This window comes from Peromyscus maniculatus, chromosome 6, assembly GCF_049852395.1.
Source record: "Peromyscus maniculatus bairdii isolate BWxNUB_F1_BW_parent chromosome 6, HU_Pman_BW_mat_3.1, whole genome shotgun sequence".
NCBI classification, from domain to species: domain Eukaryota; kingdom Metazoa; phylum Chordata; class Mammalia; order Rodentia; family Cricetidae; genus Peromyscus; species Peromyscus maniculatus.
This window is the reverse complement of record NC_134857.1, coordinates 66,537-85,659: the sequence shown is the minus strand read 5'-3', so window position 1 is coordinate 85,659 and position 19,123 is coordinate 66,537. Positions and strand designations below refer to the sequence as shown.

Below are 19,123 nucleotides of genomic sequence, written 5' to 3'. Positions count from 1 at the left end.
AAATTAAATTTCCGGGAGGCAGAGCCAGGCGGATCTCTGTGAGTTCGAGGCCAGCCTGGGCTACCAAGTGAGCTCCAGGAAAGGCGCAAAGATACACAGAGAAACCCTGTCTCGAAAAACAAAACAAAAAAAAAAAAAAAAAAATTAAATTTCTCAAATTGCTCAACATTCTTAGCCATCGGGTAAATGCAAATCAAACTGATTCTGAGATATCATCTTATACCTGTTAGAATGGCTAAGATAAAAAACACTGAAGACAGCGTATGTTTGAGAGAATGTAGAGCAAGGTGAACACTCCTCCACTGCTGGTAGGAGTGCAAACTTATACAGCCACTTTGGAAATCAATATGGTGGTGTTTCAGAAAATTGGGAGTCAATTTTCCTCAAGACCCAGCTCTACCACTCTATGGCATATACTCACGGAATGTTCAATCACACCACAAGACACATGCTCAACTATGTTCATAGCATCATTATGCGTAATAGGCAGAACCTGGAAACAACCTAGATGCCCCTCAACAGAAAAATGGATTAAGAAAATGTGGTACATATACACAATGGAGTACTACTCAGCAGTGAAAAACAATGACATCATGAAATTTTCAGACAAATGGATAGAACTAGAAAATATCATCCTGAGTGAGGTAACCCAGACTCAGAAGGACAAACATGGTATATACTCACTCAAACATGGTATGTACTTGCGCAGACTACAACCCACAGCTCCAGAGAAGCTAGCTAACAAGGAGTACCCAAAGAGGGACACATGGATTGCCCTGGGAAGGGGAAAGAGATGATCTCCATGAGTAAACTGGGGATGAGGGGTAGGCAATGGAGGTTAGGGGGTAGGGGATGGATGAGAACATAAGGGAACTGGAATGGATGGAGTGGGAAAGCAGTGAAAGAGATACCATGATAAAGGGAGATATCATGGGTATAGAGAGAAAACTAGTGCTAGAGAAGTTGCCAGGAGTCCCCAAGGATGACCCCATCTTAGACTAGTAGCAATAGTGGAGAGGGTGCCTGAACTGGCTTACCCTGGTAATCAGATCGGTGAATACCCTAACTGTCATCATAGAGCCTTTCTCCAGTAATTGATGGAAGCAGATGCAAAGATCCACAACCATGCATCAGGCCAAGCTCCAGGAGTCCAGTCAAAGAGAGAGAAGAGGGATTGTATGAGCAAGGGGCATCAAGATCATGATTGGGAAACCTGCAGATATGACCAAACCAAACTAGTGGGAACTCATGCAATTTGGATCAATAGCTGTGGAGCCTGCATGGGACTGGACTAGGCCCTCTGCATCGTGAGACAGTTGTGTAGCTTCATCTGCTTAAGGGGCCCCCTGGCAGTAGGATCAGAATTCATCCCTGGTGCATGAGCAGGCTTTTTGGAGAGCACTACCTATGATGGGACACCTTGCATAGCCTTGGTTCAGGGGGTGGGGCTTGGACCTGCCTGTACTAAATGTACCTCCCCATGGGAGCCCTTACCTTCTTGTAGGAGGGAATGAAGGGTGGGTTGGGAAGGGGAAGCTGGAGGGGCAGAGGGAGGGAAGAAGGGATCTTTGATTGGTATATAAAATGAATAAAAAACTCTAAAGAAAAAAATAAAATAAAATACAAATATATGAAAAAATAAATTTCTCTGTCTCTGTGTAATTCTATATGTTATGTGTGTGAAGGTGCTTGAGGTGGCTAGAATAAAGTGTTGTATTCCCTGTAGTTGAAGTTACAGGCAGTTGTGCCCACTTGAACTGCATTCTAAGAACTAAACTTGAGTTCTAATGCAGAGTAAGAAACACTTTAAGCACTACAGAATATCTCCAGTTCTGGTTTTTTAATTCCATATTATATTTTGATTAACATATAAATATATCACTTTACCTTTTTCTTTCCCTCCTTGATCTCTTCCAATGTTTTCACCTTCCAAATTATTCTGTTTTTCCATTACCTCTTAAACTGATAGCCTCTTTTTAAAATTATTACTGTTTTATATACAGAGAGAGAGAGAGAGAGAGAGAGAGAGAGAGAGAATATAACGTGCTGAGTCCACTTCATGTTGCTTTTGTGTATATGTACCACATTTTCATTATCCATCTATCAGTTGAACTACATTAAGATTTTTTTCATTTCCTAGCTATTGTTAAAAGAGCAAGAATGGACATGATTGAAAAGGCATGGATGAGCAGAGGGTATGTACATGAAGGTCATGGGAAAGTCACTGAGCAAGAGCCTTAGGTTCCTTCCTAAGTTGGAGGTCTGGCTATTTAGAGTGTGTGATTAAATACTGTTGCATGACCACTAGGGGACTTATCCCTGGAAAAGACTAATTTTCCCTCTTTCAGTAGTGGTTAGCTGTCTATTGTTCCTTTTAAAAATTACTTTTTTAATGTTTAAAATGTTTATTTTTTAGATCCATATTTTTTAACAATTACAAGATTACTGGTTTTCAAAATTTCATGCAAGATATTTTGATCAAGCTTTCCATTCCCCCAACTCATGCAAGATCCTCCCTTCCACATTATGAACCTAAGCTTTTGTCTTCTCTTTTCTTTTTCTTTTGCAATAATACCACAAAACAAATATAAAAACAAAAATGAGAAAACACAAATTCCCCCTGACACATACACAAAAAAACCTGGAATTCATTTTTGTTGGCCAACTACTCTTGGCCATGGGATTTTGTACACACAGAGTCACTCCATTATAGAAAACAGGTTTTCCCTTTCTGGTAGGTATACATTTCAGATACCTTCTTTGTTAGGGATAGGAACCCTATTTCATTTTTCACCCTCCTCAATGCTGGAACTCCATGTAGTTGAACCTGTGCAAGTTTTTTGTGTTCTGCCACAGTCTTTATGAATTCACTTGTGCATCAGATCCATTGTGTCTAGAAGACATCATGTCCATGGTGTTTTTTTTTTTTTCATTTCATGACAGAAACTTATGTTAAAATTTTGTCATGAATGAATATATTCTTTTTATGTACCAAGATTCTGTATTCTCATTTTAGGATATATAACACATGAGCATGATCTAGGTAAATTTTCACCCTGGAGAAATAGTTACCACATTGGATAATGCAGTTACATGATAGAGAAGAAAACAAAACACTGTTGTTTTCCAAAACAAAAGTTTATGAATGGTGCATTCTTTACAATTAATGAAGAAGCTGTGTGAAAAGTATACACTATCACATTTTTAAATCTTATAGCACTATGGACAAGAAGAATGTTAGAATTTTTTGAAATTGGTTACATAAAAGGTTGGAAGACACCACGTTCATCCAATATTTGATAATTGAAATGTAGTCTATGAGGCATGATTAACACAGAATGAGTAGATTCTATTTTGTGAGCACATCTTTACAACTGTACAATATTGAGTTACTTGCAAACTTATGCAAAACACGTAGGAGAACATTTAAATTATGTAGCTGGATAAGAATGTGGCTAATTTCTCCAATCCACAATGAAAGTTTTGTCGATTGCTGTGGAATGGTCTTTCCGAACCCTGCGAATAGGTGTTGCTCTTATGGGATGATGAATGAAGCTCTTTGGCCTATATGGCAAGGCAGCTTAGAGCCAGGTGAAAAATCCAAGGAGAGATACGGGGAGAAGAAAGATTGAGTTAGGGATGACAATGCATGCCTCTAGAGGAGCAAGATGTAATAGAACACAGGTAAAGCCACGAAACACATGGCAATACATAAATTAATAGAAATGGGCTAATCTAAGAGGTAAGAGCTAGCTAGCAATAAGGCTGAGCCATACACGAAACAGTTTGTAATTGATAATAAACCTCCAACTCATTATTTGGGAATAGGCAGGTGGGAGAGATTCATGTGTCTATAGTCAATATTTCTTCTATATAACACAGGTCCCATTTTATAAGCCCACATTTCCTCCAGCTCATTATAGGAATGTAAGTGTTATGGAAAATATCTTTGGCATTACTCCTATTACAATATACAGAAGGAAGAAAATAAGAACTGTCCATTTAATTTGAAAAATTATATTTGAGGATATTTCATCTGGAATAAAGAAATCTATCTTTCAAGAACATACTCTCCTTACATGATTATCAATCAAATGCATTGCTCTGGAAGAATAGAGATGATTACTAAACAGAAGGTGTAAAGATGTGGCATTCTTTCAGGCCATGAGAGAACTCCTATGATGAATACCTCATAAGGATTCTATTTCAGAGGAAGACATTTTCTCTGGTCATTATAGGTCTATATCATTTTATTATAAATACCTTATTAGAGAACTTGTGAAATACAGTTCTAACCAGGGTGCATGAGAATGTACATTCTGTCCCATTCCTTTAGACAAGCATTTATATAATGCATCACTAACCTAGGAGAAATGGCTTCCTCTTATGAGTGCATGGACCCTGTAGCTTTTTAGACTATTTGGATTAGTGGGAAGAAGAATATGTTTCTCAAATCCAGTAACAGAGAGTAAAGGAATTAGAGTAGAACTTTTTATATCATACAAGAAATTTTATGATTTGCCCTGAGGAAGATGGGAATGGGGGGTGGGTTGGGGGGAAGGTGGGGTTTGGGGGGGCGGGAGGGGAAAGGACAAGGAAATCCGTGGCTGATGTGTAAAATTAAATTATTAAATAAAAGAAAACAAAAAAAAACATAAAAAAAGAAATTTTATGATTAATCTTTCACCTAGAAAAATAAAAATCCATCTTAAATGCACATATAATGGATAGCTCTTTATAGGTCTGTACACACTGGTATAAGGTTCTAGTTAGAGTATTCATAAATTACATCTGTATTTACATATTTACAAAACTCAGGCTGAAATATCTACACCACAACTCTTACATCTCCAGGTCAAGGAACATCACTGAAAAAGAGGTGGAAAGATAAGAGTTGGAGTATTAATATATCTGTTAAAAGATTGTGTCTTCCAGCTATGGCAGGGAAGCTATACCTATGAAATCTCAATAATATGGCTGCGTAAATGAGATCTGAAAAATGAAACCATCAGTTGAAATGCTAATTTGGATAAGGAAAATCTCATGAGAGCTCATCACTAGATGGTCTGTAAGAAATATTTAATGACCTCTGACAGAGAAAGAATTAGTCTTTTCCAGAGATGTGTACCAGGACAGATTATCCAGTCCCATGTATTTAGACCTAAAACATATACATATAAGAAATACTGAATGTACAGAACAAGTATATATTTTCAAGTCTAAGTTGATCTCTTCAAAACTTGAGACTTGTTCTGCTGTAAATGTATGCTCCTGAGACCTCAGCCTCCAGGTAGCCTGGATTGTAGATATGGCACAGCACTGAGTTTGAGATTTGATTTTTCTTACATTTTAATTAAGCTAAAGATAAATGTCATTTATAATTCATAATGTACAACAATGATTGTCAACACTTAAAACCAATTCTTAATACATATCATTGTGCCATGCATGATATACCTACTAAGTGAAATGTGGTATGTAATGTGCTATACACACATCATTATTAGTCTTTATACTGTTTTTAACATAGTTATGAAGTATACTATTGATAAAAACTGAAATGTGTCAAGAGCAAAATCTAAATGCACAGCAAAATTGGCTTTGATTTTTAAGGAACTTTAATTCAAAGGAAGTCAGTATGGAACTTCAATTCAAATACATAAGAATGGCCATTTTTGACAATAGTTATATTCACAGCATACATATGAATTAGATGCATGCTATGCCTAACATCAGTATCTAATATCAATTTCATGAGGGGGATTTAGGACATTTTGGGTCACCTCAATTAAACCCAAAATTGGGAAAGCAAGTTAGTTTGTTGATTTGTAAATTATGAAATTCACAGCAAGCTTCAATCACCTCTATCAAAAGTAAGTTAAGATGTCAGAAGTAACTTTCAGAGAACTTGGAGTTTGTCAGCACATTGTGTTATTAAAATTGTGGCTGATCAAGGCCGCACTGAATAAACTTTCAGAAATATACGAAGTAATGAGTAAAGAAACCCAAGAGAAATTTACGGAGATGGGAGAGTGATATCCCCAGGAAACTAGTGAGAAACAACAAGAAAATGAAAGAGCACAGGAAGAGGAACACACAACCATCTATCAAACTTTGATTATTTCTATTATTTTCAGTGAGGAATATAAATGTTAGTGCACACAAATAAAAGATTCATATTGAATGTTTTTGAGTGATTTTTGGTGGGAGGAAATCATTATGAGGAACACTACTTGACCTCTGTAGTTTCTACAGTTTATACAACTATGGTGATGTTTTTATTTGTACTGAAATATGATTTTAATTGTATGTTAATAAATAAAGTTGCCCTGGGGTCAGAGCTATTAGAGCCATAGCAAGAGCATGGTGGTTAGAAGAGCTAGGTAGATTACTGTGTGTTCAGGGATACAGTCAGTATTGGAGACATATGTCTTAAGACTCGGAGGGCAGTACTTACAGGCAGTGATGAGGCAGTCATGTGGTTGGGTTTACATCCAATGAGAAGGCAGAACAGAAAGACTATTTAAAGACAGAAAAACAGGAAGAAGCTCTCTCTCGGGGAAGCTAGGAGTACTGCATGCAGGAGTTAAGATTTTAGGTCTGAGCTCTGACCTCTCGGCTTTCTCTTTTACATTGGCTCTGTGTTTCTTATTTTAATAAGACAATTGGTTACATCTACATCTGGCGCCCAACGTGACAAGAATCCATTAAAAACTGCTTGGGGTCGGCTCCCTAGTCCAAGCAGCCAGCTCCCTAGCCCCCGCCCAGGTCTGCTTGGCCTCAGGCCGGACTAACTGGGAACTGCTTGCTTATAGCCAGTGCTACAAACAACTCAGGCCTGCGCTGCTAAACAGGGCCCCTGCCTGTAAAGCCAAGCATTGACTCTGCTCAAGAGGGAACAAGTGGCTGGATTTAAGCTTTAGCCGGCTACGCCTTTGCTTTCACTTTCGCTTTTGCTCTCTCTCTCTCTCTCTCTCTCTCTCTCTCTCTCTGGATTCACACCTAGGACACTTGGTGGCTGTTTTGATTTTGATTTTGATTTCTACTGTTCTATGCAGATTTGGTAAGTCATAAAGGAAACTATTTAAAAAACAAAGTTTTTCCACATTTAAAAAAATGGGTTTTATGTGTACATTGGAAGAAAATTGGGTTTTGTTTGAAATTTTAGGCAGTCTGACAATGGAACAACTATATGAGAAGATTAGTATTATTGGAATTATGCAGTTTATCACTATGCTTATCCTCATTTTACTATTTAAAAAGATAGTCGATTTAAGTGACAGGATGACAGCTTTAGAAAAACTTGTTAAACCTGTAAAAATTCAGACAGAAGAAATTAACAGTGAAGTTGTTTCAAGTTTGGATCATAAGGTTGATCCAAAGAAAGCCTGTTTTCACACAATCACCGTTAATTTATCCTGTAACCGTACAGCAGTTGCCTGGTCAAATAATTACACAAAATATTTGGGCTCCAATTGAACTGTTGGATTTTAAAAGGTTTAAGGAGGCAATAGTATCTTATGGCATGCATTCCCAATATGTAAAGCAAATGTTAAACTCTTGGTCAACATATAATAGGATTGTACCACAGAACAGGCAGGAGCTGGCACAAGCTGTTCTGGAACCCAGTCAGAGACTTCAATTTCTAACATGGTTTAAGGATGAAGCTAAAAACATAGAAAAACAATGGAGGGATAAAGGAATACAAGTTTGTCAGGATCAGCTTATTGGAAAAGGCCAATATGCTTCAGTACAAACACAATGTTTATATGATGTCCAAACCCTAATTTTATGTCGAACGGCAGCCTTGAATGCATGGGACAGAGTTGAAGAACCAGGAAAAAAAACCTGAATCATTTACAAAGGATATGCAAGGCCCAAAAGAATCTTTCACAGATTTTTTACAAAGACTACTTCAGCAGTAGAGAGAATGGTCTCAGAATCAGAAGCTAGTAAGGCAATAATTGAAGCTTTGGCATTTGAGAATGTAAATGCAGCATGCAAAAGAATAATCAGGCTGTTAAAGGCAAGATCTGCACCTTTGGAAGATTGGATTAGAGACACAGTTAATGTTGAGGCTCATGAGCATGATGATATGTGGGTAGGAGAAGCAATTTCAAAAGGTTTGAGGAGTGTTAAATGTTTTGGATGTGGAAAGCAAGGTCATTTGAAAAGGGACTGTAAACAGGTCATTCCTAGAAACATTGATTCTTCAAGGAACAATGGCAACAGAATGCCTCTTCCTTCTAGAGTATGCAGAAGGTGTGGTAAGGGAAAACACTGGACCAACAAATGTAGATCAACACAGGACAGACAGGGTAATCCTTTGCCTCAGTTTTCGGGAAACTCCCGGAGGGGCCTCATGCAGGCCCCCATAGCAAATCCAATTCAAATCTTTCCTGCAGCCATAGAGGAAACCCCTGCTCATAGCGATTAAACAACCAAATGCCTATTGGAATAAATCATGCTGGTCAGGATGATGAAACAGAGAGAATAGAATATTCAGGAGAAAACATAAACAAAATGTTTGGGCAAACATCTATTAATGAACAGACACCAAAATTAACGATAAAAATAAATGGTGTTTTGTTGTCTGGTCTGGTAGACACAAGTGCGGACGTTACCATAATTACACCAGAATTTTGGCATCCAGCTTGGCCTCTTCAGGAGGTAAACGTTCAACTGTTAGGAATTGGGACATTATTTCAGGTGAAACAGAGTGCAAGATGGTTGGAATGTATAGGTCCAGAAGGACAGAGAGGAAAATTAAAACCATATATGGCTAACATAGCTATGAACCTGTGGGGTCAAGACTTGTTGCAACAATGGAATACTCAGATTAACATCCCTCCAATCTCAGAAACAAATAATAAACTAGCACATGTTTCTGAGAGAAATGTTAGAAGGCATTATTTTGAGTGGTCACAGCCATCCATATTATACAAGAACAGGGCACAACAATTGATAATCTTCCAAAGATACCAACAGCTCTACCTTTAAAATGGTTAACAGACAAGCCTGTATGGGTTCAGCAATGGCCTTTAACAGCAGAGAAACTCCAGGCTTTAGAAGAGCTGGTAGGAGAACAGTTAAATGCTCAGCATATTGAAGAATCAACCAGCCCTTGGAATTCTCCTGTATTTGTTATTAAAAAGAAATCTGGTAAATGGAGAATGGTAACAGACCTTAGAGCAATTAGAAAAGTAATTCATTCAGCCAAAGGGCTCCCTACAATCTGGAATTCCTTTACCTACCAAATTCCTATCTTACCAAAAGGATGGCCTCTCATAGTTATTGATTTAAAAGACTATTTCTTTTCAATACCCTTTCAATAAAAAGACAGAGAAAGATTTGCTTTCACAGTGCCTACTTATAATAATTCTCAACCGGTTAAAAGATTTGAATGGAGGGTCCTCCCACAGGGAATGTTGAATAGCCCAAATCTGTGCCAATATTTTGTACAACAGCCATTGGAAGTGACACATAAAAAATTTCCTAAATCTATAATTTATCATTATATGGATGATATTTTACTAGCTGACTCAAATGCAGATACTTTAGAAAGAATGTTTGAAGAAGTAAAGAAAATTTTGCCTTGCTGGGGATTACAGATTGCTCCTGAAAAGATACAAAGAAGAGATTCTATTAATTATTTAGGATATAAAATAGAGCTACAAAAATTAGACCCCAAAAGTTGCAAATTAGGAGAGATAGACTACAGACTCTTAATGACTTTCAAAGATTATTTGTAGATATTTCTCATCTATGAACTATTGTTGAGGTAAAAAATGATGAACTGACTAATTTGTTCAAAACCTTAGAAGGTGACAAGGACTTAAATAGTCCAAGAGAATTATCACCTGAAGATGAGAAAGAATTAGCCTTGGTAGAAAAGAAAGTACATGAAGTGTACGTAGATCATATTGATCCAAAGCTGGATTGCATTTTGGTTATTTTACCTTCTAGGCATTCTCCTACTGGAATATTAATGCAGAGGGAATATATTATATTGAAATGGATATTTTTACCAAATAAACCAAATAAAAAATTAAAAACTTATGGGGAAAAAACTCTGTCTTGATTTGGAAAGGAAAATTAAGACTTCGTCAATTAGCAGGAATAGACCCAGCAGAAATTGTCGTACCTTTAACTGAGGAGGACATTGAAAAATTATGGACAGAAAGTGAACCTTGGCAAAGAGCTTGCAGTAATTTTTTTGGAGAAATTAACATCAAATATCCCAAAAATGATAGAATTGATCTTATAAAGAGAGCGATTGGATCTTGCCTCAAATTGTACGGCAAAAACCCATATCTGGAGTTCATACATTTTATACAGATGCCAACAAACAAGGAAAGACAGGTTACAAATCAGAAAATTTAAGTAAAGTGGTTCAAAGTCCTTATAATTCAGTGCAAAAATCAGAATTGTATGCTATTCTGTTGGTACTAATGGATTTTTCAGAACCTCTCAACATAGTAACTGACTCTCAGTATGCTGAAAGAGTGGTATTAAATATTGAGACTGCAGAATTTATTCCTGATGCTTCAGAATTAACTGAATTATTTATTCAATTACAAGATACAATCAGGAAAAGGAATCATCCTTTATATATAACTCACATCCAATCTCATACTGGTCTGCCAGGCCCTTTAGCACAAAGCAATGATGAGATTGATAAATTATTGATAGGAAATGTGCTGGAGGCCTTAGAATTTCATAAAAAACATCATGTCAATAGTAAAGGTTTAAAAAAGGATTTTTCCATAATCTGGCAACAAGCCAAAGAAATAGTAAAGAAATGTCCTACTTGTTCCTTCTACAATCAAACGCCTTTACCAGCAGGATGTAACCCAAAGGGTACTCAGAGGAATGAAATCATGCAGATGGATGTGTTTCACTTTGCAGAATTTGGAAAACTGAAATATGTACATCACACCATCAATACTTATTCAGGATTTCAATGGGCAACTGCTTTGAGTTCTGAAAAAGCTGATTCTGTAATCACTCATTTGCTAGAAGTTATGGCCATCATGGGTATACCTGCACAAATCAAAACTGACAATGCTCCATCATATGTTGCTGTTAAAACGAAACAGTTTTTTGCTTATTACAAAATAAAGCATATTACAGGTATACCACATAATCCTACAGGTCAAGCAGTTATAGAAAGATCAAACAAAACTCTAAAGGATATGCTAAATAAACAGAAAGGAGTAACAATAACCCCCAGAAATAGACTGCTTAATGCTCTATTAACTTTGAATTTTCTCAATGCCAATGAGAAAGGAACAACGGCTGCAGAGAGACATTGGATAATAGAAAAAACTATAGAATTAAATCAGCCTATATACTTTAAGGTTGTGCTGACCTCAGAATGGAAACCAGGGTATGTATTACGTTGGGAACGAGGTTTTGCTTTTGTTTCTACAGGAGAAGATAAGCTGTGGGTACTATCAAAATTGATAAAGGTTCGATTTGAACAAGAGAAACCTCTTAATTAGAGGAGGTGATAGTTCATCAACCAGCATGAACATCCAATTTAAACTAACTTGTACCAGTAACACATGCCTTTTCATTTATTCAGATAATAACTTGCCAAAAAGGAACATCCCCAAAATTAGTCTTGGAGAAAGGTTTTTGTTTTTGTCTTTTAGGAGAATGAAGGTTAAGGAATCTGAAGAACACAAGACAAATGAGACAACTGAAGAAAGGGGACAAATCATCTATCCCAGGAAACAGAGTGAAACGGTGTATAGGTATATATTATTTAAAAAATTTTATGTCTTCCTAAATGTTTGTTTCTGCTTTTCTCTAAAGATTTAACACTATTGGTCTTCTAATAGTCTCAGTTCAATTAAAATTTAAAGCTGACTTTGGAGATGGAGAATGGCTCTCTCCTTTAAACACAAGCATGTTGTTAAAAGGAAAATGCAAACTTCCTGTATCATGCCAGAATAAAAGAGTCATTTTCTGCTATGGGACAGGAAAAAAGCCAAATTAATTAAGGGGCTATTCTATTACTAATCTCAACTCTTTGATTCTATTCTGATTCTTTAAACTTTTCTTAAAGTATAAATTTTATATCAAAATTTACAAGGTTAATATATATATATATATATATACATTTTAAACTTTGTTAAGATATGAATGGTCATATAGAGTACTAATTCTAGAAAAAAGGCTTCAATTAGCTGCATATATATGTCTTTGTGCTCAAGTCTCTTATCAGGTTTCAGCAGGAAATCACGGCCAGGCCTAACATCAACTGAAGTATCCAGGAAGAAGATGGGGCCCCACAACAACAACAATTCCACGTGGACAATAATAATATCACTAAGCTGACAAACATCATCTACAGATCAGCTTTGAACTACAAGGTACTCAGAGCAATTTTGAGATGACTAGCTGAGATGAACCAGTCTGAAGGACTACTTGAATAAGGACTTGAGGTAAACCTTGAACTTTGGCATTATACACAGACGGGATAATAATGAAGGATATAGTTACCTTTCCTAGAATTTGACAATTAACCTAAAATTTTTCTTTCAGGATAAAGATAACTTTGCCCATACCCAGAAGGAAGCAGTTTTAAGAATACGACACCCACATTCCCAAAGAGGTGGTGTGGGGCAGGTGGTTTTTTGGTTCTTTAAATGGGTTTGGGGTCTGGGATAATTTTCATTATTTAGGGGGTTTGCTTACAAGTTGTTGTCAAGGGTTAGGAAAAAGGCTACGCAAAGGAGATTAGATTTAAGGTTCTTGTTTAAAAAAAAAGAAAGAAAAGAAAAGAAAAAGACAATTACTAGTTTTAAATACTTTACATTATTACCAACTATTAGGATATAAAGAAATGAAAGTTAATAGCTAGACATTACAAAAGAACTTGTAGTCATATTAGATATGTTTTAAAAATTGAGCAGATATATTTTAGACAGGTCATCGTCAAACCCTTCAGAGATCTACCGAATATTGCATTTAAAATGTTTTAATAACTTAGAAATTTTTCTTTTTTGAGACATGTTGGCTCCTGGCACTACCAATCTACTTCAGAGAAAATATGGGCATTGAAGAAACTGCATATGGAGTTAACTTTCATTGTGGCAAGAGTTAGGCACTGGACAACAAAGTATGCTCGAATCAACAGGACAAAATGGACAGACAAGACACGAAACAAAGGACTACCGATTCCTGCCAAAACAAGTGTGATTATGGCTTTATCAAAAGGCATCTTCTGAGGCCAGGACAATGTGGCACCATCCCTGAAGTGGCCTTCGCAATCCAGAAAAGGTACAGTGTCATTTTCTATGAAGGCAGCTGAACAGACAGTGGGCCAATGGCTTCTGTTGTGCAATGGAACAGCAACTGAAAGCTCACGCCTCTCAATAGTAGACTGGCATTTAATAGAGGGATGTGGAGAAGAAGGCGATGCTGAGATGAAGCCATATATACACAGCCAAGAAGAATGGACAGCTGAATTCAAAAACCATCAACAATTTCCAGAATTTAAAAACCTGAATTATGACATGACACTAGTGGAATTCAGGTGTTTCTGGTACATGGATTTCTCTCACCCAATGTGAGGTTGAACTGTTGACCTTGTGTACAACCTACTTCACAAATGAGTCTGTCAGATACACTAAGCCTATAGGCTGAAGATGATGCCCCAACACTGTGGAGAAACCTCAGGTGACTGTCCAGGCAGCTCGCTGTTTCTGTCAACTCACAAAATTTTTGGAAGTTGCTTGCGTGCACTTCCTGTTTTTATTTTTGTTAGCTAATATTATTTCCTTCTTGGGTCTCTGAGGGAGTTGAAGATTAGTTAGTTATAGTTGAAGATTAATTAGGATAGAAAGTGAATTAGATACATTTTGGACTTACTAAAATAGGATAGATAAGGGAATTATTTTCTCTGATTTGTCAAATACAAATGGACTAGACATCGTTTAGGTATTTGTTACTTGTATATATTGTATATAGTTATTGTACTTTTGTATATAGTTTTTCTTTTGTTAGTTATAACATTTTGCCTTTTTTCTTTTTATTAAAATAGAAAAGGGGAAATATGGTGGTATTTTATTTGTACTGTAATATGATTTTAATTGTATGTTAATAAATAAAGTTGCCCTGGGGTCAGAGCTATTAGAACCATAGCAAGAGAGTGGTGGTTAGAAGAGCTAGGTATATTTCTGTGTGTTCAGTGATACAGCCAGTGTTGGAGACATACGTCTTTAAGACCTGGAGGGCGGTACTTACAGGCAGTGATGAGGCAGTCATGTGGTTGGGTTTACAACCAATGAGAAGGCACAACAGAAAGACTAAAGACAGGCAAACAGGAAGAAGCTCTCTCTCCGGGAAGCTAGGAGCACTGCAGGAAGTAAGATTTTAGCTCTGAGCTCTGACCTCTTGGCTTTCTCTTTTACATTGGCCCTGTGTTTCTTATTTTAATAAGACGATTGGTTACATCTACACACAAAATTGTGTTTATTAGGTACATTGAAATTAAATCCCATTTCCTTATAGTTTGTTAGATGATTCCATTGTGTATTCGATGCTCCATAAGAAAATGCTTCATAGGGGGATTGCGGGGTGACAGTAAACCTGCTGGAGCTTTGGTCTATGGTTCTCCTGCTCCAGAAGAAGATCTGGACACTGGACCTCTGTGTGATCACGCGTACCAAGGAGACTGTAGTCCAGAAAGCACAGTTGGTCTCTCCTCACCCCTGTTGCCCTCAACAGAGCTAGTCAAGGTAGGCTTCTCCCATCACCCGATTTCCTCAAGGCCCCTCATCATTAGCTTCCAAGTGTTCTTACCGTTTCCCTTCATCCTCATCGTTCACATGAAAATTCTTCTTCATGAGGAGACGCAGCACCACTTTGAGCTTTCCCATGCATACTGCTTCATGAAATTCGTTTTCAGGGTCATAAGGCTGGCAGTACCTGTCTTCAGTTCCACAGTAAAAGCAGGACAAGTATCCCGTTGCCCTGCTTGGGCCATTACAAAACCCCAAGGGAGTTTTCGGCTCCTTCTTAAAGCATAAGAGCTTCCTCGGGGTGGACAACATAGCTGTGACCACCTTTCTATCAACTCAACACTAAGTAATTTTAGGAAATGATGGACTTTTAACCACTGACCGTCTAACAACCAGAGCCTAACCCTGTGAGTCCCACAAGTTCGAGGCTATGGTTTGACCAGTCAAACCGAAGCATCCAGTTATAGAACAGTCGTTGCTAAGCAACACTGGTAAACAAAAGTATGCTCGTTCTTCCTCAGGCATAAGTGACAGTTCATGGAGCAAATAGTGCTCACTGCGCATGTGCAATGTAAATGTGGCGGTCTCCTGGGCTTTAGTTTGTGTATATCCTGCAAGGTCTCAATCTCTTCCTCAGGTTTGGTGGATCCCTTTCTTCCCCACTGTAATCTTGCTTGGTGCTTCTTTTCTTTGGGGACTGCAATTATTCATTATAAAATTTCTTCTTGGGTTTGTGGCTTTTTTTATTTTCGTTTTTTACTAAGAGGTCATGGATGGATTCCCTTCGTAGGGACATGGAATTTCCTGAATCTTCTCTCTGGTGTTTTTGGTTCTGTGTTTTTGGAATTTTCAGTGAGGTGAAAAGCTGTAAAATAACGATTTTTGTTTGCTTGGGAGTGATGGTACACACCCTAATCCCAGTCCTTGGCAGGAGGCAAAGACAAATGGATTTCTGTGAGTTCGAGTTCAGCCTGGTCTAGTGAGCCAGCGCGGCATAGTGAGAACCTCCTCAAAAATGGCCTTTTCTTCCTTCCTTCCTTCCTTCCTTCCTTCCTTCCTTCCTTCCTTCCTTCCTTCCTTCCTTTCTTTCTTTCTTTCTGTCTCTCTCTCTCTCTCCCTTCCTTCCTTCCTTTCTTCTTTCTTTCTTTTCTCTCTCTCTCTCCTTCCTTCCTTCCTCCCTCCCTCCCTCCCTCTCTCTTTCTTTCTTTCTTTCATTAAGAGATTTTTCTATTCATTTTACATAATCACCACGGAATCCCCTGCCCTCCCTCCTCCCTCTCCCACAGTCTTCCCTCACAACCCACTCTCCCATTCCCACATCCTCCAAAGCAAAGTCTCCCCTGGGGAGTCAGCAGAGCCTGGTATGTCCAGATGAGGCAGGTCCAAGCCCCTCCTCCCTGCTTAACGTCTTAACAATACAATGTGGAGAAGTTATTATCCAGCCATGGCTGTTGTGGTTCTAAATGTCTTCTGTAGAGTTGGTTCATAAATTTCCTTAGATATGAGGAAATTTATGCTATTGTTTCATAGAACATGATTTTTATGCTCTGATTATTTCCACTCTATCTGCAATACCAGATATTTATATTTAGTCTCTGAGGTGTTTTTGAATGAGAATGTCCCCCACAGGTTTAGATAATTGAACACTTGGTCCCAGAGGGTGGTACTAATTTTGAAAGCCTCACTGTCGAGACGGAAACAAAATGGTACTTTATGCCACCTACAGCAACACCCAGGATTTCAGTCCAAAAGCCCTCGCAGTGTAGCTGTGCAAGAGCGCCACTGAGGCAGCTCCGGCTTGCCCCGTCCGGCGGGGCTTCTTTGTTGATAGTTTGCAGACCCTAGGGGAAGCACCGGGCTGCGGCTGCACCGGACCTGCTCCCGCTGAAGGCCGGCTGAGCCCGGGCAGGCAGTCCCCACTCGGGCCCAGGAGGTCGCCTGCTTCCCTTCGTGCTCGCGGCCGCAGCTCCGGCCCCGGCTCCGCTGACAGACAAAGGCTCGGAACGAGGTGCAGCCCGGTGCGGCGCGGGCAGGGCGCGGCCCAGGTCCCGCCGCGGGCGCCGCCTCCAGCCCCGGGAATCCAGAGAGGGTCTGACCCGCCCGGCCCGAGCTCCGCTGACAGAGGCCGCTCCACCCGGCCCGCGGTTACCTCAGTCCTTTCCGCTCCACGCTCTCGGGTTCCCCGCAGCCGTTCCGCCGCCCCAGCCCCCGGTGCGCTCCGCCTCGCTCCCGCCTGCGGCTCCCGGCCGCCGCCAGCCCGGCCGCCCCGCACCGCTGCGCTCCGCCCAGCCCCCACAGCCGCCACCGCCGCCGGCGCAAAGACTGTCTCCGCCAGCGCCAGCGCCCCGCCCGCCGCGCAGGCCCCGCCCCACACAGGGCCCGCCCCTCACAGACACCGCCCCACCCCGCCCCGCTGCACGCAGACCACGCCCTTCGCGGACCACGCCCCTCCTGATAGGTCACGTCCCACATAGACCCCGCCCTGCCCACTCAAGCCCCACTCCATTGGCCCGTCTCTGGCAGGCCCTGCCCAACCTTTCTTTCCCCACAGGCCCCGCCTAGCTCATAGCCCCGCCTCATCTGCCCAGCCATTCCCTTCAGGCCCCACGGGCCACGGGCCCGCCCCACCCCGCCCACCGTCCTCTGCACCGGCACCGACCTAGAGCAGGCGGTGGTGCGGCCGGTGACTCGGGGTAAGGCGGCGTCCTGGTCCCCAGGCTCGGCTCCGTGGCTGCCTTTGTGCGGTGGGTCCCGGGGCTCTCCCGTGCAAAGCCGGCCTGTCGTTAGCCCCCCGTGCCTTGCTAAGAAGGAGGCTCAGTTAGGCCCGCCCAGGCTGAGGGGCGGGGCGTCTTCTCGCATACACTTAACTCCTGCACCTGTAGTGCCGCGCACCTTGTCCTGGTCGCAGCGAACCTGCAGAAATGGGTGCATTCTCCAGAGCTGCCAGAAAGCAGATTTTTACAAAGCTACAATTTGGGTAAACAGCTTTAGTCATGACTTAGCCTGTGTCTCCTACAGCATAGGGCAAGATGGTGAGTGGAGAGATTTTAATGTATTTGTAGACTAGTTTGTTTTAATTTACCCTGTAATTTCCAGTAAACTACTCGCTAAGTTAATTAAAGGAATAGTTTAGGCCTGGACCAGAAGCTAGAGAAATCTGGTTTAGTCGGCCATCCCCATTGACATGGAATAGTGTTTTTGAAAGGCAGTCTTCCTAGGTAGCATAAGCTGGCCTTGCGCATAGCTCACTAGTGCTAGGATTACAGGCATGGATCATGTCTGCTGAAAGACTGTCATCAGCTATAACAGTCATAGGCCCTTTGGATTTTAATTTTTCACTTTGTGTCTGACAATTCACTTTTATAAGTTTGTTTCTCCTAATAGAAAAACTAACAATAGCTTACATATAATTTTACCAAATTTATTTTTTTATCAATTACCTAAATACTGGAAATAACATTAGCAGATATTTGCTCTTGGTATATACATTAGTTGGGCTTTGTTGGAGACAGGGTCTCACTGTGCAGCCCTGGAGGCCCTGTAACTCCCTGTGTAGACCAAGATGGCCTCACACTCAGAGATCTGTTGGCCCCCATCTACTGAATGCTGAGATCAAATGTGTGTGCCACCAAGCCCGCTGGCTCGCATATATTGTTTAATTTCTTAGCCATATTTTCTCTAACAGAAGGTCTTTCTGGGAAAAGAAATTTAAAAAATAGTTTCCTTATTGTTTTTTAATTTTTCTTAAATCTTCACAGTTGCATAAATTTGAAATTATTCACACTTTCAAATATATTTCCTTGTAGACTAATTTTTATTTTGTCTTTTATTGGTTGTTTTCTCCCCATTAGAGATTAGTTACTCATTAAACTAAAACAAACAGGCTGAATAAAGTGTAGTCTCCGTTTCTAATTTATTTGAAAACTACAATTTTCCATTCCAAATCCTTTCTTACATTGTTTTTGATCTGTATTCAGGATTATATCCTTCAACAAATATGGTTGAAACACAAACTCATCACACTTTAAAAATTTGTTTATATTAATGTTTTAAGATTTATACACTGCAAAGTTATATTTCTTTATATTTTGACCATTTATGTATAAAATAAGATTTCATTCTGTTAGGAACAGCACCTCCAACCAAGAGATTTACCCCACAAACAAAGGTATTAAAAAAGCACAAATAAAATTTCAAAATGGGTTCTGTTCTTTGGCAGAGAAAAATATCCATTTCTATCTAAACCCTGATATCAGTCGTTTCAACAGGCAGAGGTCACAAACATCAATAACTGAGATTTTAGAGATTTTAAGTAAAAAGCTTTGAAAACGTAGAGGACTCCTGCCCGTACTCTGGTGTAGATCCTCGGT

General features: G+C 39.6%; 1 protein-coding gene across 1 annotated transcript in view; it reads right to left on the bottom strand.

Annotated features, from left to right (window-relative positions):
- The window catches only part of LOC107401374 (uncharacterized), a 246,397-nt gene extending 229,172 nt beyond the window's left edge, over nucleotides 1–17,225 (bottom strand). Inside the window, exon 1 of the mRNA XM_076573782.1 lies at nucleotides 16,903–17,225. Coding sequence (XP_076429897.1) covers nucleotides 16,903–17,225 — 323 coding nt within the window. The remainder of the gene's footprint in view (nucleotides 1–16,902) is intronic.
- Nucleotides 17,226–19,123: the final 1,898 nt, after the last annotated feature.